The following is a 25,655-nucleotide window of genomic DNA, read 5'->3' on the forward strand; positions in this document are numbered from 1 at the left end:
TCTCCCCTTCACCCACATTTGGCATTTCTCCCCAGGCTATCCCTCCCCACCTCCCCCTCCCACTGGCCCTCCCCTTTTCCCCCCAATAGACCCCAGTGTTTAGTACTCCCCTTTCTGTGTCCATGTGTTCTCATTTTTCATCACCCGCCTATGAGTGAGAATATGCGGTGTTTCATTTTCTGTTCTTGTGTCAGTTTGCTGAGGATGATGTTTTCCAGATTCATCCATGTCCCTACAAACGACACGAACTCATCATTTCTGATTGCTGCATAATATTCCATGGTGTATATGTGCCACATTTTTCCAATCCAGTCTATTATCAATGGGCATTTGGGTTGATTCCAGGTCTTTGCTATTGTAAACAGTGCTGCAATGAACATTCGTGTACATGTGTCCTTATAGTAGAACGATTTATAGTCTTTTGGATATATACCCAGTAATGGGATTGCTGGGTCAAATGGAATTTCTATTTCTAAGGCCTTGAGGAATCGCCACACTGTCTTCCACAATGGTTGAACTAATTTACACTCCCACCAACAGTGTAAAAGTGTTCCTTTTTCTCCACATCCTCTCCAGCATCTGTTGTCTCCAGATTTTTTAATGATCGCCATTCTAACTGGCGTGAGATGGTATCTCAATGTGGTTTTGATTTGCATCTCTCTGATGACCAGTGACAATGAGCATTTTTTCATATGATTGTTGGCCTCATATATGTCTTCTTTCGTAAAGTATCTGTTCATATCCTTTGCCCACTTTTGAATGGGCTTGTTTGTTTTTTTCCTGTAAATCTGCTTGAGTTGTTTGTAAATTCTGGATATCAGCCCTTTGTCAGATGGGTAGACTGCGAAAATTTTTTCCCATTCTGTTGGTTGCCGATCCACTCTAGTGACTGTTTCTTTTGCCGTGCAGAAGCTGTGGAGTTTCATTAGGTCCCATTTGTCTATTTTGGCTTTTGTTGCCAATGCTCTTGGTGTTTTGTTCATGAAGTCCTTGCCTACTCCTATGTCCTGGATAGTTTTGCCTAGATTTTCTTCTAGGGTTTTTATGGTGCCAGGTCTTATGTTTAAGTCTTTAATCCATCTGGAGTTAATTTTAGTGTAAGGTGTCAGGAAGGGGTCCAGTTTCTGCTTTCTGCACATGGCTAGCCAGTTTTCCCAACACCATTTGTTAAACATGGAATCCTTTCCCCATTGCTTGTTTTTGTCAGGTTTATCAAAGATTGTATAGTTGTATGTATGTTGTGTTGCCTCCAGTGCCTCTGTTTTGTTCCATTGGTCTATATCTCTGTTTTGGTACCAGTACCATGCTGTTTTGATTACTGTAGCCTTGTAGTATAGTTTGAAATCCGGTAGTGTGATGCCCCCCACTGTGTTCTTTTTGCTTAGAATTGACTTGGCTATGCGGGCTCTCTTTTGGTTCCATATGAAGTTCATGGTGGTTTTTTCCAGTTCTGTGAAGAAAGTCAATGGTAGCTTGATGGGAATAGCGTTGATTCTGTAAATTACTTTGGGCAGTATAGCCATTTTCACGATATTAATTCTTCCTAACCATGAACATGGAATGTTTCTCCATCTGTTTGTGTCCTCTCTTATTTCGTTGAGCAGTGGTTTGTAGTTCTCCTTGAAGAGGTCTCTTACGTTCCTTGTGAGTTGTATTCCAAGGTATTTTATTCTTTTTGTAGCAATTGCGAATGGCAGTTCGCTCTTGATTTGGCTTTCTTTAAGTCTGTTATTGGTGTAGACGAATGCTTGTGATTTTTGCACATTGATTTTATATCCTGAGACTTTGCTGAAGTTTCTTATCAGTTTCAGGAGTTTTTGGGCTGAGGCAATGGGGTCTTCTAGGTATACTATTATGTCGTCTGCAAATAGAGACAATTTGGCTTCCACCTTTCCTATTTGAATACCCTTTATTTCTTTTTCTTGCCTGATTGCTCTGGCTAGAACTTCCAGTACTATATTGAATAGGAGTGGTGAAAGAGGGCATCCTTGTCTAGTGCCAGATTTCAAAGGGAATGCTTCCAGTTTTTGCCCATTCAGTATGATATTGGCTGTTGGTTTGTCATAAATAGCTTTTATTACTTTGAGATACGTTCCATGGATACCGAGTTTATTGAGGGTTTTTAGCATAAAGGGCTGTTGAATTTTGTCAAATGCCTTCTCTGCGTCAATTGAGATAATCATGTGGTTTTTGTTTTTGGTTCTGTTTATGTGGTGAATTACATTTATAGACTTGCGTATGTTGAACCAGCCTTGCTTCCCCGGGATGAATCCTACTTGATCATGATGAATAAGTTTTTTGATTTGCTGTTGCAATCGGCTTGCCAATATTTTATTGAAGATTTTTGCATCTATGTTCATCATGGATATTGGCCTGAAGTTTTCTTTTCTTGTTGGGTCTCTGCCAGGTTTTGGTATCAGAATGATGTTGGTCTCATAAAATGATTTGGGAAGGATTCCCTCTTTTTGGATTGTTTGAAATAGTTTTAGAAGAAATGGTGTCAGCTCTTCCTTGTGTGTCTGGTAGAATTCGGCTGTGAACCCATCTGGACCTGGGCTTTTTTTGTGTGGTAGGCTCTTAATTGCTGCCTCAACTTCAGACCTTGTTATTGGTCTAGTCATAGTTTCAGCTTCCTCCTGGTTTAGGCTTGGGAGGACACAGGAATCCAGGAATTTGTCCATTTCTTCCAGGTTTACTAGTTTATGCGCATAGAGTTGTTTGTAATATTCTCTGATGATGGTTTGAATTTCTGTGGAATCTGTGGTGATTTCCCCTTTATCATTTTTTATTGCATCTATTTGGTTGTTCTCTGTTTTATTTTTAATCAATCTGGCTAGTGGTCTGTCTATTTTGTTGATCTTTTCAAAAAACCAGCTCTTGGATTTATTGATTTTTTGAAGGGTTTTTCGTGTCTCAATCTCCTTCAGCTCAGCTCTGATCTTAGTTATTTCTTGTCTTCTGCTGGGTTTTGAGTTTTTTTGGTCTTGGTCCTCTAGCTCTTTCAATTTTGACGATAGGGTGTCAATTTTGGATCTCTCCATTCTCCTCATATGCGCACTTATTGCTATATACTTTCCTCTAGAGACTGCTTTAAATGTGTCCCAGAGGTTCTGGCACGTTGTGTCTTCGTTCTCATTGGTTTCGAAGAACTTCTTTATTTCTGCCTTCATTTCGTTGTTTACCCACTCAACATTCAAGAGCCAGTTGTTCAGTTTCCATGAAGCTGTGCGGTTCTGGGTCGGTTTCTGAATTCTGAGTTCTAACTTGATTGCACTATGGTCTGAGAGGCTGTTTGTTATGATTTCAGTTGTTTTGCATTTGTTGAGCAGTGCTTTACTTCCAATTATGTGGTCAATTTTAGAGTAGGTGTGATGTGGTGCTGAGAAGAATGTGTATTCTGTGGATTTGGGGTGGAGAGTTCTGTAAATGTCTATCAGGTTTGCTTGCTCCAGGTCTGAGTTCAAGCCCTGGATATCCTTGTTGATTTTCTGTCTGGTAGATCTGTCTAGTATTGACAGTGGAGTGTTAAAGTCTCCCACTATTATTGTGTGAGAGTCTAAGTCCTTTTGTAAGTCCTTAAGAACTTGCCTTATGTATCTGGGTGCTCCTGCATTGGGTCCATATATGTTTAGGATCGTTAGCTCTTCTTGTTGTATCGATCCTTTTACCATTATGTAATGGCCTTCTTTGTCTCTTTTGATCTTTGTTGCTTTAAAGTCTATTTTATCGGAGATGAGAATTGCAACTCCTGCTTTTTTTTGCTTTCCATTTGCTTGGTAAATCTTCCTCCATCCCTTTATTTTGAGCCTTTGTGTATCCTTGCATGTGAGATGGGTTTCCTGTATACAGCACACTGATGGGTTTTGGATTTTTATCCAATTTGCCAGTCTGTGTCTTTTGATTGGTGCATTTAGTCCATTTACATTTAGGGTTAATATTGTTATGTGTGAATTTGATACTGCCATTTTGATTCTAAGTGGCTGTTTTGCCTGTTAGTTGTTGTAGATTCTTCATTATGTTGATGCTCTTTAGCATTCAGTGTGATTTTGGAATGGCTGGTACTGGTTGATCCTTTCTATGTCTAGTGCCTCTTTTAGGAGCTCTTGTAAAGCAGGCCTGGTGGTGACAAAATCTCTGAGTACTTGCTTGTTCGCAAAGGATTTTATTTTTCCTTCACTTCTGAAGCTCAGTTTGGCTGGATATGAAATTCTGGGTTGAAAGTTCTTTTCTTTAAGAATGTTGAATATTGGCCCCCACTCTCTTCTGGCTTGTAGTGTTTCTGCCGAGAGATCTGCTGTGAGTCTGATGGGCTTCCCTTTGTGGGTGACCCGACCTTTCTCTCTGGCTGCCCTTAGTATTCTCTCCTTTATTTCAACCCTATTGAATCTGACGATTATGTGCCTTGGGGTTGCTCTTCTTGCGGAATATCTTTGTGGTGTTCTCTGAATTTCCTGCAATTGAGTGTTGGCCTGTCTTGCTAGGTGGGGGAAATTTTCCTGGATGATGTCCTGAAGAGTATTTACCAGCTTGGATTCATTCTCTTCGTCCCCTTCTGGTACACCTATCAAACGTAGGTTAGGTCTTTTCACATAGTCCCACATTTCTTGGAGACTTTGTTCATTCCTTTTTGCGTTTTTTCTCTAATCTTGGTTTCTCGTTTTATTTCATTGAGTTGGTCTTCGACTTCAGATATTCTTTCTTCTGCTTGGTCAATTCGGCTATTGAAACTTGTGCATGCTTCGCGAAGTTCTCGTATTGTGTTTCTCAGCTCCTTTATTTCATTCATATTCCTCTCTAAGTTATCCATTCTTGTTATCATTTCCTCGAATCTTTTTTCAAATCTTTTCTCAAGGTTCTTAGTTTCTTTGCATTGATTTAATACATGATCTTTTAGCTCACCAAAGTTTCTCATTATCCATCTTCTGAAGTCTAATTCCGTCATTTCGTCACAGTCATTCTCCGTCCAGCTTTGTTCCCTTGCTGGTGAGGAGTTTTGGTCCTTTCTAGGAGGCGAGGTGTTCTGGTTTCGGGGGGTGTTTTCCTCCTTTTTGCGCTGGTTTCTTCCCATCTTTGCGGATTTGTCCGCTGGTCGTCTGCGTAGTTGCTGACTTTTCGATTGGGTCTCTGAGTGGACACCCTGAATGTTGATGATGAAGTATTTCTGTTGCTTGGTTTTCCTTCTACCAGTCTAGCCCCTTCGCTGTACGACTGCTGAGGTCCGCTCCAGACACTGCTTGTCTGGGGTGCACCTCTAGCAGCTGTGGCACAGCGAGGGATGCTACCAGTTTCTTTTTCTGCTATCTTTGTCCCAGGATGGTGCCTGCCTAATGTCAGTCTTTTGGATATAGAGGGGTCTGGGAGCTGCTTGAGGAGACAGTTTGTACTTTATAGGGGTTTAATTGCTGAGCTGTGAGCTGTGTTGTTCATTCAGGGCTGTTAGGCTGCTATGTTTGATTCTGCTGCAACAGAGCTCATTAAAAAAACCCTTTTTTTTCTCAAATGCTGTGTTGAGGGGTTTGGGCTTTATTTTTGGATGTCCGTTGAGGTCCTGCCCAGCTAGGATGCAGACTAGCCACTGTTTGCCTGCCGAGGCTCCGCCCTGCTGTTGTGAGGCTCGCCCTGGCTCCACTGTTCTGCTGTTCTCCGCCATGCCCTGCGGCAGAGTCTCTCTGTTGTAGCGGGTTGCCTCCGCGAAGGCAGGCTGCGTCAGCAGTGGGCGTGTATCTCAGTAGGGACGGGTTGCCTTGGCAACGGCTGGCTGCGTCAGCAGTGGGCGTGTATCTCAGTAGGGACGGGTTGCCTCGGCAACGGCTGGCTGCCTCAGCAATGGGCGTGTATCTCAGTTGGGGCGGGTTACCTCGGTAATGGTGGCCGCCCCTCCCCCTCAGAGCGTCTCGGGCCGTCTGCACGGGGCTTGTTTGGAATCGCGGTTTTGTTCGTCCCACTGGGCCAATCCTAACGCTCTGTTCCTGCAATCCCCTGGGCTGGCCCACTGTTCAAGTCTAGCTCAGTCTCAAGTCCAGCCCTCTCACGTCTCCAGTTGCCGGTTCAACGGGGCACCCGGACAAGTGCGCCCTGTGGGGAGCGCTGGGTAGGGCCGGCCGCCGCCACCCCGGCTGCCGGCTTCGCCAGGCGTAATATCTGCCTGGCGTCCCGCGTCTCCTCTTCACTTGGGAATTTCCCCGTTCCGTGAGCAACAAAGATCAGTCTGGAAATGCAGCTCAGACTCACCTCTCCGCAGACACAACAAGAACTCCAATCCTGGGTTGTTCTCACAGCGCCATCTTCACTTGCCTCTCATTCTTATTTGGGTGGGTTAGCATTACATGTGTCAAAGGTAGGAATGGCTGTGGGTACTGACTTCTTTGAGCAAGTGCTGCCCTAACCTAAAGGGAAGAGGCAAGAAAATGGGAAGACAGCAAAGGAGCAGATGTCAAGGAGAAATCAGGCAGCTTGTTTCTGGATGCAGTGAGGGAGCACCTAGAACCAAGGGCAAGCTCTAAAATACCCACTCTGCTTCTGTCCTTGCTTCTTTCCTCTAAGAACAAACAGGCCTTCACAGTTCTATCCTGTCTTGTGGAACAAATGGTTGTCATTGGTGTCACAGAGTGGAGGCTAGTGGTGACGTGACCACTTTCCTCCCTGTCCACTCTCTCAGTGAATAACTGAATTTACAGTTGCCAGTTGCATATTACTAAAGTAACACCATTGCACATCTGTGTGGGCTCGCTTGTGTGTCTTTGCTGTTGTGGCTTTCAAATCCTGGGTTCAACTGTAAGCTTCCCTCTTCTGTGAAGTTTTCCACTTCCTAAAATCATCCAGCATTTCCCACTTTTAAATCACAGTGAGCATAATTTTCATTGTTTTTCAGTGGTAGCTATTTCCTGAGCATCCACATGGTTGTCCCACCTGGTTTATGTTGGCCTTGAGGCCAGTGGCCATGAGATTGCCAACAGATCCTTGGGTTGTCCAGAGCTCTGAGCAAGTGAATACTATTCCTCAGCAGTCTGCAAAGTCAGGAAAAATGCAAAGTGGGGTTGACAGTGATCTTTCGAAAAACTCAGGTCTGCTAACACAGGAGAGGCAGATCATTCATTGGAGGGGTTTTTGCTGAGACAAAGAAGAGAAGGAAACTAAAGAGGAGGCTACCCATGTGAGCTGGTTTGGACTGGAGGCTGTTTAGTTTCATAGGCAACCATTCATCAGGGCAAAGAGCAAGCTCTCCTGTGCTCCAAGAGGTCACCCAAACTCAATCAAGACACTGTCTGGCTTCCAGTCAAGACCTCACATCCAGGAAGCCACTATCTGGGAGGAAGAGCAGCCATACACACACACACACACAAGAAGACAGAGGCAGCCTCAGCCTGGGACACCAAAAGCCAATGTTGAGGCTTGAGTGCAGTCAGGCACACAACCTGTTGCACAAAAGTTCGAGTTTCTTACTGGATGGAGCTTTCTCCTGTTAGTTAAAATTTCCCCTCATCAGAGTTGCACTTTTTTTTTTGGCAGAGACTGACATCAAATTGCCACCCTTCTTAAAGCTTCCTGCCAAAGTAGTTCCTCTGCCATGGGATGGCTCACTTGGGGGCAGCCATCCATTTTGTGGTTCTGGATAAGGTCCTTCCACATTGAACCTGGCCACTAACCATGGACACAGAAAGGCTGAGCAGCCATGCCAGAATTTCCATTCTTCCTGGAGCCAGGCCTCTGGCCTGCAGCCAGAATCATCCTCTTCCCCGACACTAGCTCTATTCATGGCATGTTTGAGCTTTGTCCATTCATTGATTTATGAGTTTGCCTTGGTTCCTTAGATCTGGACCAAGCCTTAGGCAGAAAGGAGCCTTCAGTTCTTACACTGCTTTTCAAGTTATAAGAAAGGAGCATTGATTCATATCAGGCAATCTTCCCAAATGGTGAATTTCTGTAATCCACATACCCTTTGTAGCCTGTTTTGTGCCCAGCCCTGTGGCTGAAATAGCCTTTATTTTCTGTACTTTGATAGAACATTTGATTATTTTGTTTATCTTCATCTTTTTCCTTCATTGTGTTTCTTGGTGTTTTTTTTCTACTTATCTGAATATGTCTTTTCTGTTGGCTTCTCTTCTTCCAAATCTCAAAAAGCCCAATATTTGATACTTTGATTTCCATTGCTCCACTTTTCCACTGTGGTTGATTCTGTGTCCTGAATTCTTTAACTTCCATTGGTGATTCTCAACCTCCAGAAAGTCTCTAACCTTCTAACCATATCTCCAGCTCTCCACCTAGTTTATATCCTCATCGTAGGAAAGCAAAGGGACAACCGCTTCACTCTCCCCCAACCAATTCTCCCCACTTTCTGTCTCTGTCCATGTACCACTGTCTTCCAATACTTATAATTATCTCTGAGTTCTTCACCTCCTGTATTGTTATTCATATCTGCCAACTCTTCAACTCTTGAACTATTAATATATCTAATATACTAAGTTTAAAGAAAATAACTCTATAATGGAAAATTTATAAAGATCAACTCAAGATAGGTCCAAGATACATGGATTTTAAAACATGGCATTCCCCAGTTTTCCATAGAATTATTAATTACAACTCATGAGGGAAGTAGTGTGTTGAAATCAGTCCTTACTAGCCAGTGAGAACCACTTATGATCTCATCCCAACTTGTGCTTGATCACATTGGGTTGATAGCTGGAAATCAGCCATGATGGGAGTATTTACACCACAGAAACTGGCAAAACAATTATGGCTCTTTCCTCCAAGAACATGTTTTGAAACATTTACCAGCACGCAAGTACACAAAAGCTTATTTACACAAACACACACACACACACTCTTATGAAACACTTTCAGCTTATCCCTGGAGCTTAGGATGAATGTGCCCTCAAGAAGTCCCCATCTCTGAGCTCTTCCATACAAAGTCTAAGAAACTTGGCTGGGCTTCCTTAAGACATTTTTTATCTTTATCTTCATAATTGGTGTTTTATGGGCCCAGTAATATTGTACTTCTTGAAGACTCAGAGATATCACCTTGGTCTTGGATAAGATCTGGAAGCATTCTCTGGATTACCAGGAAGAGACTCTTGTTCTCTTCCCTTACTTTCTCCCAAACAAACAGTATCTTTCTGTCTCTGTCTCTCTCTGTCTCTTTTTCTCTCTGTGCTGAGCCACCTGGTGCTGGGAGTGGGGTGATGCAAGCACCCCTGTGGCCACCATCACTGGAACTGCCCTGGGTCAGACCTGAAGCCAGAATGGCACTGGGTTTCACCCAAGACCCACTGCAACCACTGTCTGGTTACTGCCTGTGTTCACTCAAGGCTTTAGGGCGACAGTCAGAAGGTGGTGAAGCCATCCAGGCTTATGTCCTTCCCTTCAAGCTTATTCCCTTCCCTTCAGGAAGGCAAGTTCTTTCAGGCTCTGGGCATATCAAGAGATATTTCTGGGATCCAGGGATTTAAGTCAAAAACCTTAGAAATCTACCTGGCATTCTATTCCACTGTGGCTAAGCTGCCACTCAAACCATGCAACAAAACCCTTCTCCCCTTCTTTCCCCTTTCCACAGGCAGAGGAGCTCTCCCCATGGCCACCATCACCAGTACCCCACAGAACGTTCTTCCAGGCTACCATTGCTGATCACATAATGCCCAGGGGCTCTTCAGTCAGCTTGTGAATGCTGCCAAACCTGGGACTCACCCTTCAGACTAGCAGGCTCCCACCTCTGGCCCAGGGGAGGTGCAGAAATGCTGTCCAAGAGCCTAAGCCTGAACTCAGGGAACCCTGAAGCCCAGTAGGTACTCTATGTACTGTGGCTCAGCTGTTACCTGAAGCCAGCCTATCTCAAAGTCTCACCCAAGGCCAATGGCATACTACCTAGATATCACTGTTGGTTCTTCAGGGCTCAAAGGCTCTTCAGTTAGGAGTTAATTAATCCTGCCAGGACTTGGTCTTTTCCTTCAGTGGGGTTACCTCCTGGCCCAGGGTGTGTCTAGAAATGTCACCCATGAGCTAGGACCTGGGAAGGGGGCTTCATGACTGCCCAGTGCCCTATCTATGGCTGACCTTGTGTCCAAGATGTAAGACAAAGGAAGTACAAAGCCCTCTCGACTGGTCTTTCTCCTCTCCTCAAGCAGAAGTAAGGAGTCACTTTCATTGCTGCAAGCTGTGCTGCTCAGGGTTGAGGGAGGGGTAGTGCAAGTACTTCCCCAGCTGCCCCATCTGATGTCTCACTAGGTTACACACTATCCCAGAACACCATCAGACTTGCCTAAGAATTTTAGTCCTTATGTCATAGACTGCCTTTCAAGTTCACTTAGGACCTCAGAGCCCTTTAACCCATGGTGGCAAGGCTTGCTGAAACTCAGGCTCTGGCCACCAGGATGGGTACTTCCCCTCTGGTTAGGGCTGGTCCAAAATGCTCCATCCATGGAAGTCAGCTGAGTTCAAAATGGTTTCACTTCCCGCTATGACAGGGCAGTACTGAGTTCAGTGCAAAGTCCCCCAGTTGCTGTGCTGTCCCTCCCTGAAGTGCACAGATTCTCCATGCCATGCAGCCACTGCCAGGGAATGGGGAAGGGGTAGTGTTGGTGATTTAAGACTGTCTTTTCTGCCTTCTTCAGTGCTTCTTCCAGTGACATGAAGTTAGAACAAGGTACTGTGATGGCTCACCTGATTTTTAGTGTTCATGAAGGTGCTTTTCTTATTCACAGAAAATTGTTAACATTTAGTGTTTCTGTGGTAGTGGGAGTAGGGGGATGATCAGTGTAGCCTTCTATTCTGCCATCTTGCTCCGGTAAGCACTCTTCTACTGGAATAATAGTGTCTTTTTAGACTGAATGTGACAGTTTACTCATATTTTGACCCATCCATAATATCCCCAGTGCATTCAAATTCATGTAGTTCTATCTGTTCCATGTATTTTAAATCACACACACACACACACACACACACACACACACCACACAGCACACACAGCACATACACACGCACAACCTGAATACACTTTATTTTCCTGACCAAAAGTAACTGCCAAAGGGGAAGGACCATTTCTGTACATGTTTGTATCCCACTTGGTGCTTGGTAAACACTTTTTGACTAAAGTATAGAGATTTATAAAAGTTTCTAGGGCCTATTTCCATAGCCTTAGAAACTCAGTGATTTAATAAACATTTACTGAGCATTGCTATGTTGATTACCCTAGGCACCAGAAATCAAAGACAGCTAAGAATAGTTTTCAGTGAGCTTACAATTTAATAAGGCAGACAGAAGGAATGATGTTCAAACTAAGTAAAAATAAATAAATAAATAAATAAAGGTGCTGTATGTACAGAGCTATGTGAAAAGTGAGGGGAAACATCTAAGTCTGCCTGGGTGGCTGGAAAGTGGTGCAGAAGATGCAGCTTTGGAGTTGCATCTTAAGAGATGAGTGCTGTGTGGAAATGAAACAGATGGGTATTGTAGGAGTGACAAGAGTGTATATAAAGGCACAGATTTGGGGGAGCTTATTAGTCTTGTGTGGCTTAAGAACAGGATGCACTGAGGAAGTGCTGGTAGGTGAGATGGAAAGGAGAGGTTACAGCCAGATTGTGAAGGCTTTGGGGTATTCGGTTTATCCCTATAGTCGTTGAGAGCATGAGGGAAGGTGTTTGAAAGAGGAAGTAAAATGGAAGGTTTTAGACTTATAATTCTGGCTGCAAGTATGGATAATGTATTAGAGGACGAAGGAATTGGAGCTTGAAAAACTTTGTTAGATGGCAATTGTAATAAACCCAGTGAGAGAGAAGAAGCAGTTGGGATAGAGAATAGTAAGTGGTTTTGAACAATATTTAGGAGATTTAGCTGACATATTTGGCAACTGAATTGACAGGACATGAGCAAAAAAGATGAGTGTTTTATATTTCTGTACTGGAAAGCGAATGGATGAGATGACATTAATTTTAAAATTAATTAGAAGCAGCATATTCAGAAAGTGACTTGAAAGAGAGAAAAAATGGCTTATTTTAGACATACATGTAGTTTGAGAGGCTATAAAGCTATCAATAAAGAATTATAGCTCAGAAAACATCTGCATTAAAGTTATATGAATCATCAACACACGTGTGGTGGTTGAAAGCATGGAAGATGACTACCATGATATCTAAAAGTAAATTAGTGACAGTAGTCCCTTTAAAAATTATTTGAAGGATTTCAGTGAGGCAAAATATGATGGTACCATAGTTACTATTCCCAAATCCCTCATTAAAAAAGAGAAAGCAGAGAAATTAGGAATGCAAAAGGAAAGAAAAAACAACAGAGGTAATATTAACAAAAGTAATATAAGTAGGTGAGGCCAAACCACACAGTGCAGACACGGTTCAGAAATGGCAAAATAGCAGCTAGGCAGTGATAAAAAAGGAGAAGAGACAGGGCCAATAGTTGTGGAACACAGACATCAGCAATAAATGCCATGACAAGAAAATAATCCTACTCTGAGTAGAACCCTCAGCAAATAGATCTGAGACTAATCAGCCAAATTGAGGAAAGACTCCAGGTTCCAGATGTAAGGGTTCGAATGAGGCAACTGAGGTCAGTTACTGAAATAAAGAAATTTAATCGGCTCCTGGGCGAGGTTCTATGGTCCAGGAAAGGGGCCAGAGAAGTGCTTCTCTTCTTAGGGCCTGAGATTTTATAGGGAGTGGAGGTAGTTGATTGGCTGCGGGGGAAACAAAGTGGAGGTAGTCTCATTGGTTATGAAGGGGCTGGGCACGGAGAGGCGAGCCGCCATTGGCAGCCAGGCGGGGCTGCTGGCAAGTGGGCTGGCTGAGGATGTACGGGGCAAGCTTCCATAGGGCAGGTCTTGGCGGGATTTTTCAAATTTCAGCAGGGTCCGAGTGCCTAGTTTGCTGGTGAGTGCAGGACTCAGATTGGAATGAGGAAATGGGTGTGGGGAGTCCGCATGGAGAGGCAAGATGCTGAGTAATGCGCTCAGAATGATGACGTAGTTTTCAGGTACGGAGAGGAATGGGTGGGTCCGTTTGGCCCCCAGCGAGGCAACTGGCCTTACACCAGAGTGTGATTGGATGCAAGAAAGATCATGCAGAACCACTAAGGGGCCTTAAGAAGACCAGAGAGTACTGGGTTCAAGAAGTGCCCAAGAAAAGTTGTCAGAATTATAACCCAAGTGGAGAAGGAACACAAGGGTAAAGGAAAGAGATGTTCAGATCCTTGGGAGTTGGGGAGTCCAGAGATCCAAATCCCAGAATTGTGGCCAAATTGTTGGATATAATACTTTTTAATACCAGAGGAGGAAGCTCTTAACAGGGAAGATAACTATCCTGAAATACTCCCACCTGCTTACACTCTCCTTCTCTAAAAGTACAGAAAACAATCTAATTCATTTAATAGGAGCATCAGCAAACCCTCCAACAAGGTAAAGTATCAATAGCATACCAACATAATGAAAATGTGGCCTTGAAGCAGATGAAAATATACTCAGTATTCCAAAATGAGCTAAGAGAAAACAAAAAGAAAATTGTAGAAATAAATCAAATAGAAAACTCAATAAATTAGATGAATAAATAACAAGAGAATGTAAAATGATAGCTGAGAGTTTAGAAAATAATTTAAAAACTAAGGGTAAATTTCTCAGAATGTAGACTAAATACTAGAAGAAACTCAAGAATGACTGGGCAGAGAAAGCGTAATAAGCAAAATAAAAGAAAGGAGGGAAATGACAAGAATCAAAAAGAGATATTAAAAGATTCAAGTGCAAATAATGTATATAAAAGACAAGGAAATAAATCCAACAAATATAGAGTTCCAGGAAAAGAAAACCACCAAAAATCATAACAGAACAAAACTATAAATGATTCAAATTGCCATATTGAAAGGGCACTCTATATACCTAGGAAAACTGACCCAGAATGGTCAATATCAAGATGTGTTCAGCTGGGCACGATGGCTCACGCCTGTAATCCCAGCACTTTGGGAGGCTGAGGGGGTGGATCACTTGAGGCCAGGAGTTCAAGACCAGCCTGACAAACATGGCGAAACCCTGTTTCTACTAAAAAATACAAAAATTAGCCAGGCGTAGTGGCACACTCATTTAATCTCAGCTACTTGGGAGGCTGACCAGGAGAATAGCTTGAACCCAGGAGACAGAGTTTGCAATGAGCTGAGATTGTGCCAAAAGAGCAAAACTCCATCTCAAAAAAAAAAAAAAAAACGACATTCTACTAAAGGATAAAAATATATTTTTGCATCTATGCAAAAGAATCAAGTCACTTATTAGGGAAAGAAAATCAAACTGGCATCAGACTTCTTGACAACACCACTTCGTGCTAGAAAACAATGGAGCAACTTATTTAAGATACTGAAGGAAAGAAAATGTGAGCCAAAGATTTTATATCCTGCCAAACTGACCTTCAAGTTTAAAGACCACAGACAAATAGTTTTGAAGATGCAAGAACCAATGTATATTGTTCCAGTGAGTGATTCCTGAGGAATCTACCAGATGTCTAAAGAAGAAACCACAAGAAGCTTTCACGTACAGTTGCTGCTTTGTGTATGATAATTAATGGCACTGATTATGACATCTCCCCTCTCTGTGAGTTCTGGGCATTCTCTGATGGCATGCTTACTTTAACTTAGCAGACACACGGTCACAGTAGACCTCCCTCTCAAAAAAAGGGTTTACAAACCATCCTACCATTCAGGGTGAGGAGAAAAGTCAAATATGTATCATTAGAAATGCCTTATGAGCAGTGATTGGCAGTTATTTAACCACTTTTATATGAACTAAAGTAAGTCACATAGTAGTTTAATAAAAAGCTGACATTCATTTCTATTATACGAGAAACTCCTAGATGATGATTTGACTTGTTTAAAAAAAAAAGTGATAATATGGTAATGGTAATTTTAAAATATTTATTCAAAAGCTTACAAAAGGGTTTTGTCTATACTGAAAAATAATAATAATTAGGGCTTTCCATTAAAAGATGTCACTAAAGCCATTTTTTAAAAATCTATTTTCCTCCTTTGAAACCCAACAAAACACCTACAACACTGTATCTTCAATGAACAATGAAAGGCCACAATCCCAAACTATAAATTATGAAACACACCTGCCAAAGACTATAAAATCTGGACCAGAATGAGAGGGAAGGCTGAGAGCAGACAAATATTTCCTCAGGCACCTAGCAGGATATAGATTTCCCTAGGAGTAAATGTGGCAGTCCTGAAAGGCCTATTCTAGTTCTTTGATGACAGAGGCTAGATCCTATACCACGAGGTACCTCAGAAGAAAACTGAGGAGGTCCCTGCAGAATCGTGATGGGAGATGGAGTAACAAGAGTGAAACTCTGTCTCAAAAAAAGAAAAAAAAAAGGAAAAAAGGAAAAAATTTTAAATGGGAGATACAAAATAGCAGGCACAAAACTTAACATTACATACAATGACTTAAGAAAATAAAGGAAATGACTGGTAATAAAGATAGGTGGGATACAGACTGGAATAAGTCATATAAAATTATATGGAAAAGAACAAAGATGTAAAATTGGTTTTTAGTGGTCATAATGGATATAGAAGACAGACAAAGGAGATTAAACATAAGCATAATTGGTATTTGTTGAGAAGAACAGAACACATGGAACAGAAAAGTATTCAGAGACAAAATAAGGGGAGTTAATTCCCTTTAATAAAAGCTTTTATCTGCAAGTCATAATAGCACAGCATGTGCCACTAAGCCTGTGTAAGAGGCTGAACCTTCTGGATAAAGCAAAATCTCCTTTGAACAGAAAGTCAACTAAATAAACAATAAAAATTCTCATCTTCATAGTAGCATTCAGTGCAAGAGGAAAATGGAGCAGGATCTACACAATTCTAAGGGAAAGCAAGTATGACTTAAAGATTTCCTCTTCACCCTGTATTCTTAATGTAGAGAGACCACAGAGAAGCAGTCAGAGACTATCGTCTGATAAACCCTTCTTGAAAAAGCTGTAGGGCCAAGATGAGATACAGAGACAACTCAAAACAGAGAATCTGGGAATGCCATAGGCCCTGGTATAAAAGGTGGGAGATGAGTAATGAATTCATATGTGTAGATTAAGACTAATCAACTAACAATTATATTCTATAATACAACATAAATATCAAAAATCTTAAGGTTAGCTAAATAATAGAATGAAAAGTAATTGACATTTGGAGAGATGAGGTAGATGATATGGTTTAGCTGTGTCCCCACCCAAATCTCGTCTTGAATTGTAGTTCTCATAATTCCCATGTGTTGTGGGAGGGACTCAGTGGGAGATAATTGCGTCATAGTGACAGTTTCCCCCATACTGTTCTCATGGTGATAAATAAGTCTCAGGAAATCTGATTATTTTATAAGGGGTTTCTTTTTTTGCTTGGCTGTTATTCTTTCTTGTCTGCTGCTGTGTAAGACGTTCCTTTTCCCTTCATTCATCTTCTGCCATGATTGTGAGGCTTCCCCAGCCATGTGGAACTGTGAGTCCATTAAACCTCTTTCCTTTATAACTTATTCAGTCTTGGGTTTGTCTTTATTAGCAACATGAGATTGGACTAATACAGTAGAGGAAATGTAAATATGCTTATTTCCTCATCCTTCTTAGGAGCAAGTCAATAAATACTTTCCTAAGTCAAAACGTCATTAAAAATAACTACTAAAATCTCTCATTGGTTGAATTAATCTTCTTTCTTAACTTTAGAGTGTTCTGGGAATTAATCATGGTTTAAAAAAATCAAACATTCAACAAAAGTAGAATTTTACTTTAGTTTCTTTTTTTATTTTGATTGATTGATTGTCTCATTCACTCATTTAAGACAGAGTCTTGCTCTGTCATCAGGCTAGAGTCTTTCCCTGTTGCCAGGCAGTGGTGTGATTTCAGCTCACTGCAACCTCTGCCTCCCAGGTTCAAGTGATTCTCCTGCCTCAGCCTCCTGAGTAGCTGGGACCATAGGCTTGCGTCACCACGCCCAGCTAATTTTTGTATTTTTGGTAGAGATGGGGTTTCATCATGTTGGCCAGGATGTCTTGGTCTCTTGACCTCATGATCCATCCACCTGAGCCTCCCAAAGTGCTGGCATTACAGGCATGTGCCACCATGCCCAGCCGATTAAGTTTTTAAGTTGAAATCGCATGTATACACAATGATTATCAACTATTCGTGTTACTTTATATATGGCAGATTGGGTGTTTTTTTTAAACTTTCCCTTTTATACATTTTTATTTCTTGGATATTTGGTAATGAGTATTTTTAAATCAAAATCAGCTGTGGCTGGCAAGATGGCCGAATAGGAACAGCTCCAGTTTGTAGCTCCCATCAAGAGCAATGCAGAAGGCTGGTGATTTCTGCATTTCCAACTGAGGTACCTGGCTCATCTCACTGGGACTGGTAAGACAGTAGATGCAGCCCATAGAGGGTGAGACAAAGAAGGATGGGGCATCACCTCACCCAGGAAATGCAAGGGGTTGGGCAACTCCCCCTAGCCAAGGGAAGCCACGAGGGACTGTGCCATGAAGAATGGGTGCACTCCAGCCCAGATACTATGCTTTTCCCATGACCTTTACAACCCACAGACGAGGAGATTCCCTCAGGTGCCTACTCCAACAGGCAGAAATCCTTGCTGTTCTGCAGCCTCCGCTGGTGATACATAGACAAACAGGGTCTGGAGTGGACCTCCAGCCAACTCCAGCAGACCTTCAGCAGAGGGGCCTGACTGTTAGAAAACTAACAAACAGAAAGGAATAGCATCAACATCAACAAAAAGGACGTCCACACAGAAACCCATCTGAAGGTCACCAACATCAAAGACTAAAGGTAAATAAATCCACAAAGATGAGGAAAACCCAGTGCAAAATGGCTGAAAAGTCCAAAAACCAGAATGCCTCTTCACCACCAAAATATTACAACTCCTTGCCAGCAAGGGAACAAAACTGGACAGAGAATGAGTTTGATGAAGTGACAGAAGAAGGCTTCAGAAGGTGGTTAATAACAAACTCCTCCAAGCTAAAGGAGCATGTTCCAACCCAATGCAAGGAAGCTAAGAACCTTAAAAAAGGATCAGAGGAATTGCTAACTAGAATAACCAGTTTAGAGAAGAACATATGTGACCTGATGGAGCTGAAAAACACAGCACAAGAACTTGGTGAAGCATACACAAGTATCAATAGCTGAATTGATCAAGCAGAGGAAAGGATATCAGAGATTGAAGATCCACTTAATGAATAAAGCATGAAGACAAGATTAGAGAAGAAAGAATGAAAAGGAATGAACAAAGCCTCCAAGAAATAACCATCAGATTCACCAAGGTTGAAATGAAGGAAAAAATGTTAAGGGCAGCCAGAGAGAAAGGCCTGGTTACTCACAAAAGGAAGACCGTCAGACTAATAGCAGATCTCTCTGAAGAAACCCTACACGATAGAAGAGACTGGGGGCCAGTATTCAGCATTCTTTAAGAAAAGAATTTTCAACCCAGCATCTCATATCCAGCCAAACTAAGCTTCATAAGCAAAGGAGAAATAAAATCCTTTATAGACAAGCAAATGCTGAGAGATTTTGTCACCACCAGGCCTACATTAAAAGAGCTCCTGAAGGAAGCACTAAATATGGAAAGGGAAAACTGGTACCAGCCACTGCAAAAGCATACCAAATTGTAAAGATCATCAACATTATAAAGACCTAATACCATAAAACCTTAGAAGAAAACCTAGGCAATACCATTCAGGACATAGGCATAGGCAAGGACTTCATGACTAAAACACCAAAAGCAATGGCAACAAAAGCCAAAATAGACAAATGGGATCCAATTAAACTTAAGATTTTCTGCACAGCAAAAGAAACAATCATTAGAATGAACTGGCAACCAACGAAATGGGAAAAAATTTTTGCAATATACCCATCTGACAAAGGGTTAATATCCAGAATCTACAAAGAACTAAAGCAGATTTACAAGAAAAAAACAAACACATTCAAGAATGGGCAAAGGATATAAACAGACTATGAGGCCAACAGACATATGAAAAAATGCTCATCATCACTGGTCATTAGAGAGATGCAAATCAAAACCACATTGAGATACCATCTCATGCCAGTTAGAATGACAATCATTAAAAAATCTGGAGATAACAGATGCTGAAGAGGATGTGGAGAAATAGGAACAGTTTTACATTGTTGGTGGGAGTGTAAATTAGTTCAACCATTGTGGAAGACAGTGTGGCGATTCCTCAAGGACCTAGAAATAGAAATTCCATTTGACCCAGCAATCCCATTACTGAGTATATACCCAAAGGATTATAAATTGTTCTATTATAAAGGCACACAGACAGGTATATTCACTGTGGCACTGTTTACAATAGCAAAGACCTGGAACCAACTGAAATGCCCATCAGTGATAGACTGGACAAAGAAAATGTGGCACATACCCACCATGGAATACTATGCAGCCACAAATAAAAGATGAGTTCATGTCCTTTGCAGGGACATGGATGAAGCTGGAAAGCATCATTCTCAGAAAACTAACACAGGAACAGAAAACACTGCATGTTGTTGCTCATAAGTGGGAGTTGAACAACGAGAACACATGGACACAGGGAGGGGAACACCACACACCAGGGCCTGTGGGGACTAGGGGATAGGGGAGGGATAGAATTAGGAGAAATACCTAATGTAGATGACCGGTTGATGGGTGCAGAAAACCACCGTGGCACGTGTATACCTATGTAACAAACTTGTATATTCTGCACATGTATTCCAGAACTTAAAATATAATAATAATGTAAAAAAAAAAGAGGTCAGGCACGGTGGCTCACACCTGTAATCCCAGCACTTTGGGAGGCCTAGGTGGGTGGATCACAAGATCAGGAGTTCGAGACCAGCCTGGCCAAGATGGTGAAACCCTATCTCTACTAAAAATAAAAAAATTAGCCAGGCAAGGTGGCAGGCACCTGTAATCCCAGCTACTTGGGAAGCAGAAGAATTGCTTGAATCTGGGAGGCAAAGGTTGCAGTGAGCCGAGATCATGCCACTGCACTCTAGCCTGGGTGACAGAGCAAGACTCCATCTCAAAAAAAAAAAATTATGGACATGTTCATAGACAGATGAATTGATAAAGAAAATGTGGCACTGTATATACCTACAATGAAATATTTTACAGCCTTGAAAGACTAGGAAATCATGCCATTTGTGGCAACATGGATGAACCTAGAGGACATCATTATGCTAAGTGAAATAAGCCAGTTACAGAAAAACAAATGTTGCATGAGTCCACTTACATAAGGTATCTAAAATTGTAAAACTCATAGAAGCAGAGACTACAATAGTGGTTTCCCCAGAATGAGGAGTTGTTTAATGGTTATAAAGTTTCAATGATAGTAGCTGAATACGTTCTAGAGATCTGCGGTAAAACCTAGTGCCTGTAGTTAACAACAGGTAGTGTGCAATTCAAAGTTTATTAAGACGGCAGATCTCAGGTTAAGTGTTCTAATTATAAAACTACACAGGCAACAAAAAGCAAAAGGAGAACTTTGGAAAGTGTTGGATATGTCTGTTACTCCGATTGTGGTAATGGTATCATGGTGTTTGCATTAAGCCCAAACCCATCACATTGCACAGATTAGACATGTGCAGTTCTTTATACATCAATTATGCCTCAATGAAACTGTTAAAAAGGTCATATTTAATGGCTAAAAAATAAACTAGATATTAATTGCAATGCCAAAAAAAATCCTACAACAATATATTACTGGAAGTTATTTACTATCTCCGAAAGAAAGAGTGAGAGGGAGGGACTAGGAGAAAGAGGAAGGGTGATAGAAAGGACATGACTGAAGGAAAAAGAGAACCAGAGAAAGGAAAAGAAAAGAGGGGAGGGAAGGGGAGGCGAAGAGGAAGAAACTCTCCATGACATAAAAGATGTTCAAGCCTAGGAAATGGCTTTCTTATTGGCACATCCGTACTGAAAATTCCCTCTTGTTTCACCCCTGGGGACTTTGCTGTTGTTGGCTGGGTCTGCTTGCTCACGCTCCATTTGACTCTGTTGCACAACTCTCCTTTCAGTGTTCTGTCAGTTGTGGTGTTGGAATCCAGAGAAGAAAGCAGGTGTGTCAAAGGCTGACAGCCAAAGGCCGGCGCGTCCCCCTGAGTGAGATGATGTGCAGGGATCTACCAGGGCTCCCTCTTGTAAGATCTTGCCAGATGCCTGAGTGCAGTAGTAAGTATGCAGCATCCGTGCTTCACCAAAATATGCTGATTCTGTTCACTTTGTCCCAATGTCTTTATTTTCCATATGTCAACAGATTTCTCATCTGTGAGTAAAGCAACTCAGGCAGAACTCAGTGTTGTTTTCGGCAGTGATCAGTAGAATGTGGAAGATCAAGACATAGTTCTAAAAAAAGTCTGTTTTAAGAAATGTCCACCCACTTAACAAATGCATCCTTTAGGCTTTCTTACTTGGATTTATGTCCTCCACTTTACCATAATTCCTTCTGCTTAGAGTTCAGGAATACTCCTTGTAGAAGTTAAGCCAAATACCTCCTGGTTTATTTTGCTAGGAACGCATTTGGACTTCATTAGAAGTAGAAGAGCTACGTACTTTTAAGCATTCAAGTATTTTTTTCTTGTGTATCATCTAAAATCAGCAAGGATAAAAACATAAAATAACTTTGATTTTTAAAATGGCAGTTTGTACACCTCAATTAATTATGAATAATTAGCTTACTATAAAGAGTTAATATTAATGGCTTCATCATAGCCAAAGCTAATATGCATGCAGCCTTCATCTGTATTTTCAGTGTACATGATATAATATATGTTTACATATAAATATGTATGTTTCATATAAGAGTTATATGTTAAAACATGTAAGTTGAGGGCTGTCATGACATCAGTTGAAAAGCAGGCAACAGAGTGGTGGTGAGAAGTTTGGGAAGGGAGGTAGGGAGGCAGGGAACAGGCATAGTAGAAATAACAGCTTTGGAGTTCAGTTACCCCTTTTTCACTGTCTTGAATTACTCAGATGTAATATCACATTCATTATCTCAGGTACCCTTCTGAACTTTTGGTAAGGAGAAAAAATTACGCCAGGCGCGGTGGCTCACGCCTGTAATCCCAGCACTTTGGGAGGCCGAGGCAGGTGGATCACGAGGTCAAGAGATCGAGACCATCCTGGTCAATATGGTGAAACCCCATCTCTACTAAAAATACAAAAAATTAGCTGGGCATGGTGGCATGTACCTGTAATCCCAGCTACTCAGGAGGCTGAGGTAGGAGAATTGCTTGAACCCAGGAGGCGGAGGTTGCGGTAAGCCAAGATTGCGCCATTGCCCTCCAGCCTGGGTAAGAAGAGCGAAACTCTGTCTCAAAAAAAAAAAAAAAAGAAAGGAGAAAAAAATTACAAATTACAAATGAACTATTCTCATTTTCATGCTGCCATATATATATATATATATATATATATATATATATATATATATAAAACTTCAATTTACCAACAACTTTCCTGGAGAAACTCACAAAGCAAAATAAGAAAAATACTGTTTTTTTTAAAGTAGTGACATTTATTGAGCAATTACTATGTGGAGCTATTTGCATGCATTATCTCATTTAATCCCCTGAACAGCATTGTGAGGCAGATACTATCTTCAGTTAGAGATGAGAAATCCAAGACATAGAAAGGCGTGAGACTTGCCTAAGTCTCCCTGGCTGCCATCTGAACCCCTTGACCACAAGTCTGTCTGATTCTTTGGCCCACGTTTTTAGCTGCCTCTCTATGCTGATTCATGGACAACATTAACATGTTTTTGAAGAACACATTTCCCAAATCTTGAGAGTCCAAAACTTGAGATTCCAAGTGGTAAAGTCTCCTGGAATTCAGGAGTGTCCGTAGAATATGGTGCACTATCATGCTTCGTTCAAGCTGCTTCTCTGTCTGATATTTATTAATTGCGGATGGTTGCATAGCAGTGTGGCTAGACAGTAAAAACTGCCTTAGAGGAGAGTGAAATTAAAGTGATACTGGCAGCTTCCTCTAAAATAATAACAGAATAACATGTGGGAATACATTGTGGTTATTAGGGCATGCAATGTTGTACAAGATGAAATTATAAATTATTATGGCATGCACTGAGGAGCAGAGAAAATTACAAGTTTTGGGGAGAAAGAAAAAACACAAGAAAAGAAAAGATAGTAATATTTCTTTACCCCACCCCACTCCTGCCTGCCAAACATGTAGGTCATGAATGTAGACAAGAGACAGGAATCCATGCTCCCAGCACAGCCACCACACCCTGAGCTGGGCCCCCACTTCAGCTATAGCCTGGCCTCATTCCATAATCTTTGATCAGTGGCCCTTGCATGTTGAAATTTAGGTTCTGCTTCTACAATCTCATGTAGCGTCCTTTTCTTTCCACCACTATATCACAGAGCAAGAGATGAGGTTGCCACTCTCTTATCCTCCCTACCCATCTGTCTGCACCATTTCCCTGCTGTCATTACCTACTTAACATGTAGATTGCCCCGCCTCGTACCTTCAAAGACACCATGTGCAGACCTTACAAGACACTCAGCACCTTTCTCAGGACACACCACCACTAGGTGCTTGATTCCTCTCCAACATTTTCTTTTTTTCTTTTTCTTTTTTTCCTTTTGAGATGGAGTTTCGCTCTTGTTACCCAGGCTGGAGTGCAATGGCGCTGATCTCGGCTCACGGCAACCTCCACCTCCTGGGTTCAAGCAATTCTCCTGCCTCAGCCTCCTGAGTAGCTGGGATTACAGGCACGTGCCACCATGCCCAACAAATTCTTTGTATTTTAGTAGAGACGGGGTTTCACCAGGATAGTCTCGATCTCTTGACCTCGTGATCCACCCACCTCGGCCTCACAAAGTGCTGGCTCACAGGCGTGAGCCACCACGCCCAGCCCCAACATTTTCTAACACCCAAGACAACCAGTATCTGTGTTGATGACCTTTCTAACTCCTGATATCCCAATTTCCCAACCTCGCCAATTCCGCTGACTCCATCACCTTGGCATGGTTACCCCTTAGACTTCCTCACTACTTGGCACTCAGAACTAGCTTCTTGCTTTTCTGCCTTATCCTCATCTCATTCCTGCTTATTTATTTAGTGCCTTGCCATGACCTCTGATTCTTCAGTATCTCCCAATATCCCCAGACTTTCTGCACTTGCACTAGAAAACTTAGCCAGCATTCCTTAGGTTCCCACTTAACCAACTCTACCACCAAATCTTTATGCCTTTCATTAACCTCCTGCACTTTACCCCTGCTTAGCTTCAGCCCTGGTATTACTTTTCAAGTGATTTGTTTATTGGTTGGTCGGTTGGTTCCCTAGTTTGAGCCACTGGGATTTCCTAAAGAAAATAATATCACCATGCTAATTTGGCATGTTTCATATTTATGCTATCTGAATTTGCTGTGAAATAGCGGCTTTGTGCTCTATTTTCTAAGAATGCCCTAGAAATTCACCATAGCAACTATTTTCTAACTACTGCACTGATTCATTTCTCTAACAATGAACTTTTCTTTCATTCCTCTAGGAATTGTCAAGACTATGGTGGCATAATGTCCTTCTGATTTTACTCTGTTTCACCTCAAATCTACCCCCCTCCTCCTCATATTAGAAACGTATGATCTACCCCATCCATTATGAAAGGGGGTCCATAGACAAGAAAATCAGGCCCAGTAGTGCTGTGAACTTTATTTCCTTCCAAGATTTCAATTCTAGAAAATGTGTGTTAATTGGTGCCTTGGGTTTAAGTAAAACCCCTCCTCTTTGAAGGGGTGGTTTTTCTTGGCTCTATTTTGGTGTGCTGCAGGATCAAGTCAGGTGGGAAAGATGTCTTGTGCTCCCCTTAGAGGCCAGGGGTGCACCCTGTTGTCCAATGACACCCACCGCCTGCTTCTCCTCAAACAATCCCTGGGCAGTTCCCTTGTTCAAATTCTTTCCTTCCCCATGTCTAGTGACTGAAGTTCTTCCTGCTCCTGAAGGCTCAACACAAACCCTACCTTCCCCAATAAGCTTTCTCAGTTGTACTTCATGTCTGAAGGGTAATATGACATTGTAGTTAAGTTAATAACTCATCTGATTTCAATCCTAGTTCTTCCAGTACTTCATCCTGTGACATTGAGCAAGTTATTTAATCTCTGTGGGGCTCAGGTTCCTCATCTGTAAAATGAGAATAGTCTTTATTTCACGGGACTGTTCTGAGAATCCTGAATTAATACCTATAAAGTGCTTAGAATCAATGTCAGGCACATACTGAAAGCTCAAAAATATTGATTACTTTTAAGGTGTTTGTCTCTACTTTCTATTATAGGTTTAACACAAGATAAATGTATTAAGTAAGTTGTATTGTATCTTCTGGCCTATTAGGGTATGAGCTTTTATGGGGTAGGTACAGAGCACCTCCAGATGTTCAGTTTTGTCTTTTTCTATATAATCCCCCAACATGTTTATCAGAATGAATTGTACTCATAGGCTGAGCATAGTGGCTCCTGCCTATAATCCCAGCATTTTGGGAGGCTAAGGCAGGTGGATCACGAGGTCAAGAATTGTACTCATAGACATTCTCTTTAAATATGTCAGATGTGGTTCATTCTCAAAATGCTGTTAGAAATCTACCTGTCTTGGTTTCCAATAAGGCATCTGAAGAAAAGAAG

At 41.8% G+C, this 25,655-nt stretch overlaps 1 protein-coding gene across 5 annotated transcripts in view; it reads left to right on the top strand.

Moving 5' to 3' along the window:
* Positions 1–25,655, top strand: part of ADAMTSL3 (ADAMTS like 3) — a 454,464-nt gene that overhangs the window by 367,753 nt on the left and 61,056 nt on the right. For all 5 annotated transcript variants that reach the window (XM_035303956.3, XM_035303955.3, XM_035303954.3 and 2 more), the window contains exon 20: positions 21,039–21,192. In XM_035303956.3, the coding sequence (XP_035159847.3) occupies positions 21,039–21,192 (154 nt within the window). The remainder of the gene's footprint in view (positions 1–21,038; positions 21,193–25,655) is intronic.

This window comes from Callithrix jacchus, chromosome 6, assembly GCF_049354715.1.
Source record: "Callithrix jacchus isolate 240 chromosome 6, calJac240_pri, whole genome shotgun sequence".
Taxonomy (NCBI): Eukaryota; Metazoa; Chordata; class Mammalia; order Primates; family Cebidae; genus Callithrix; species Callithrix jacchus.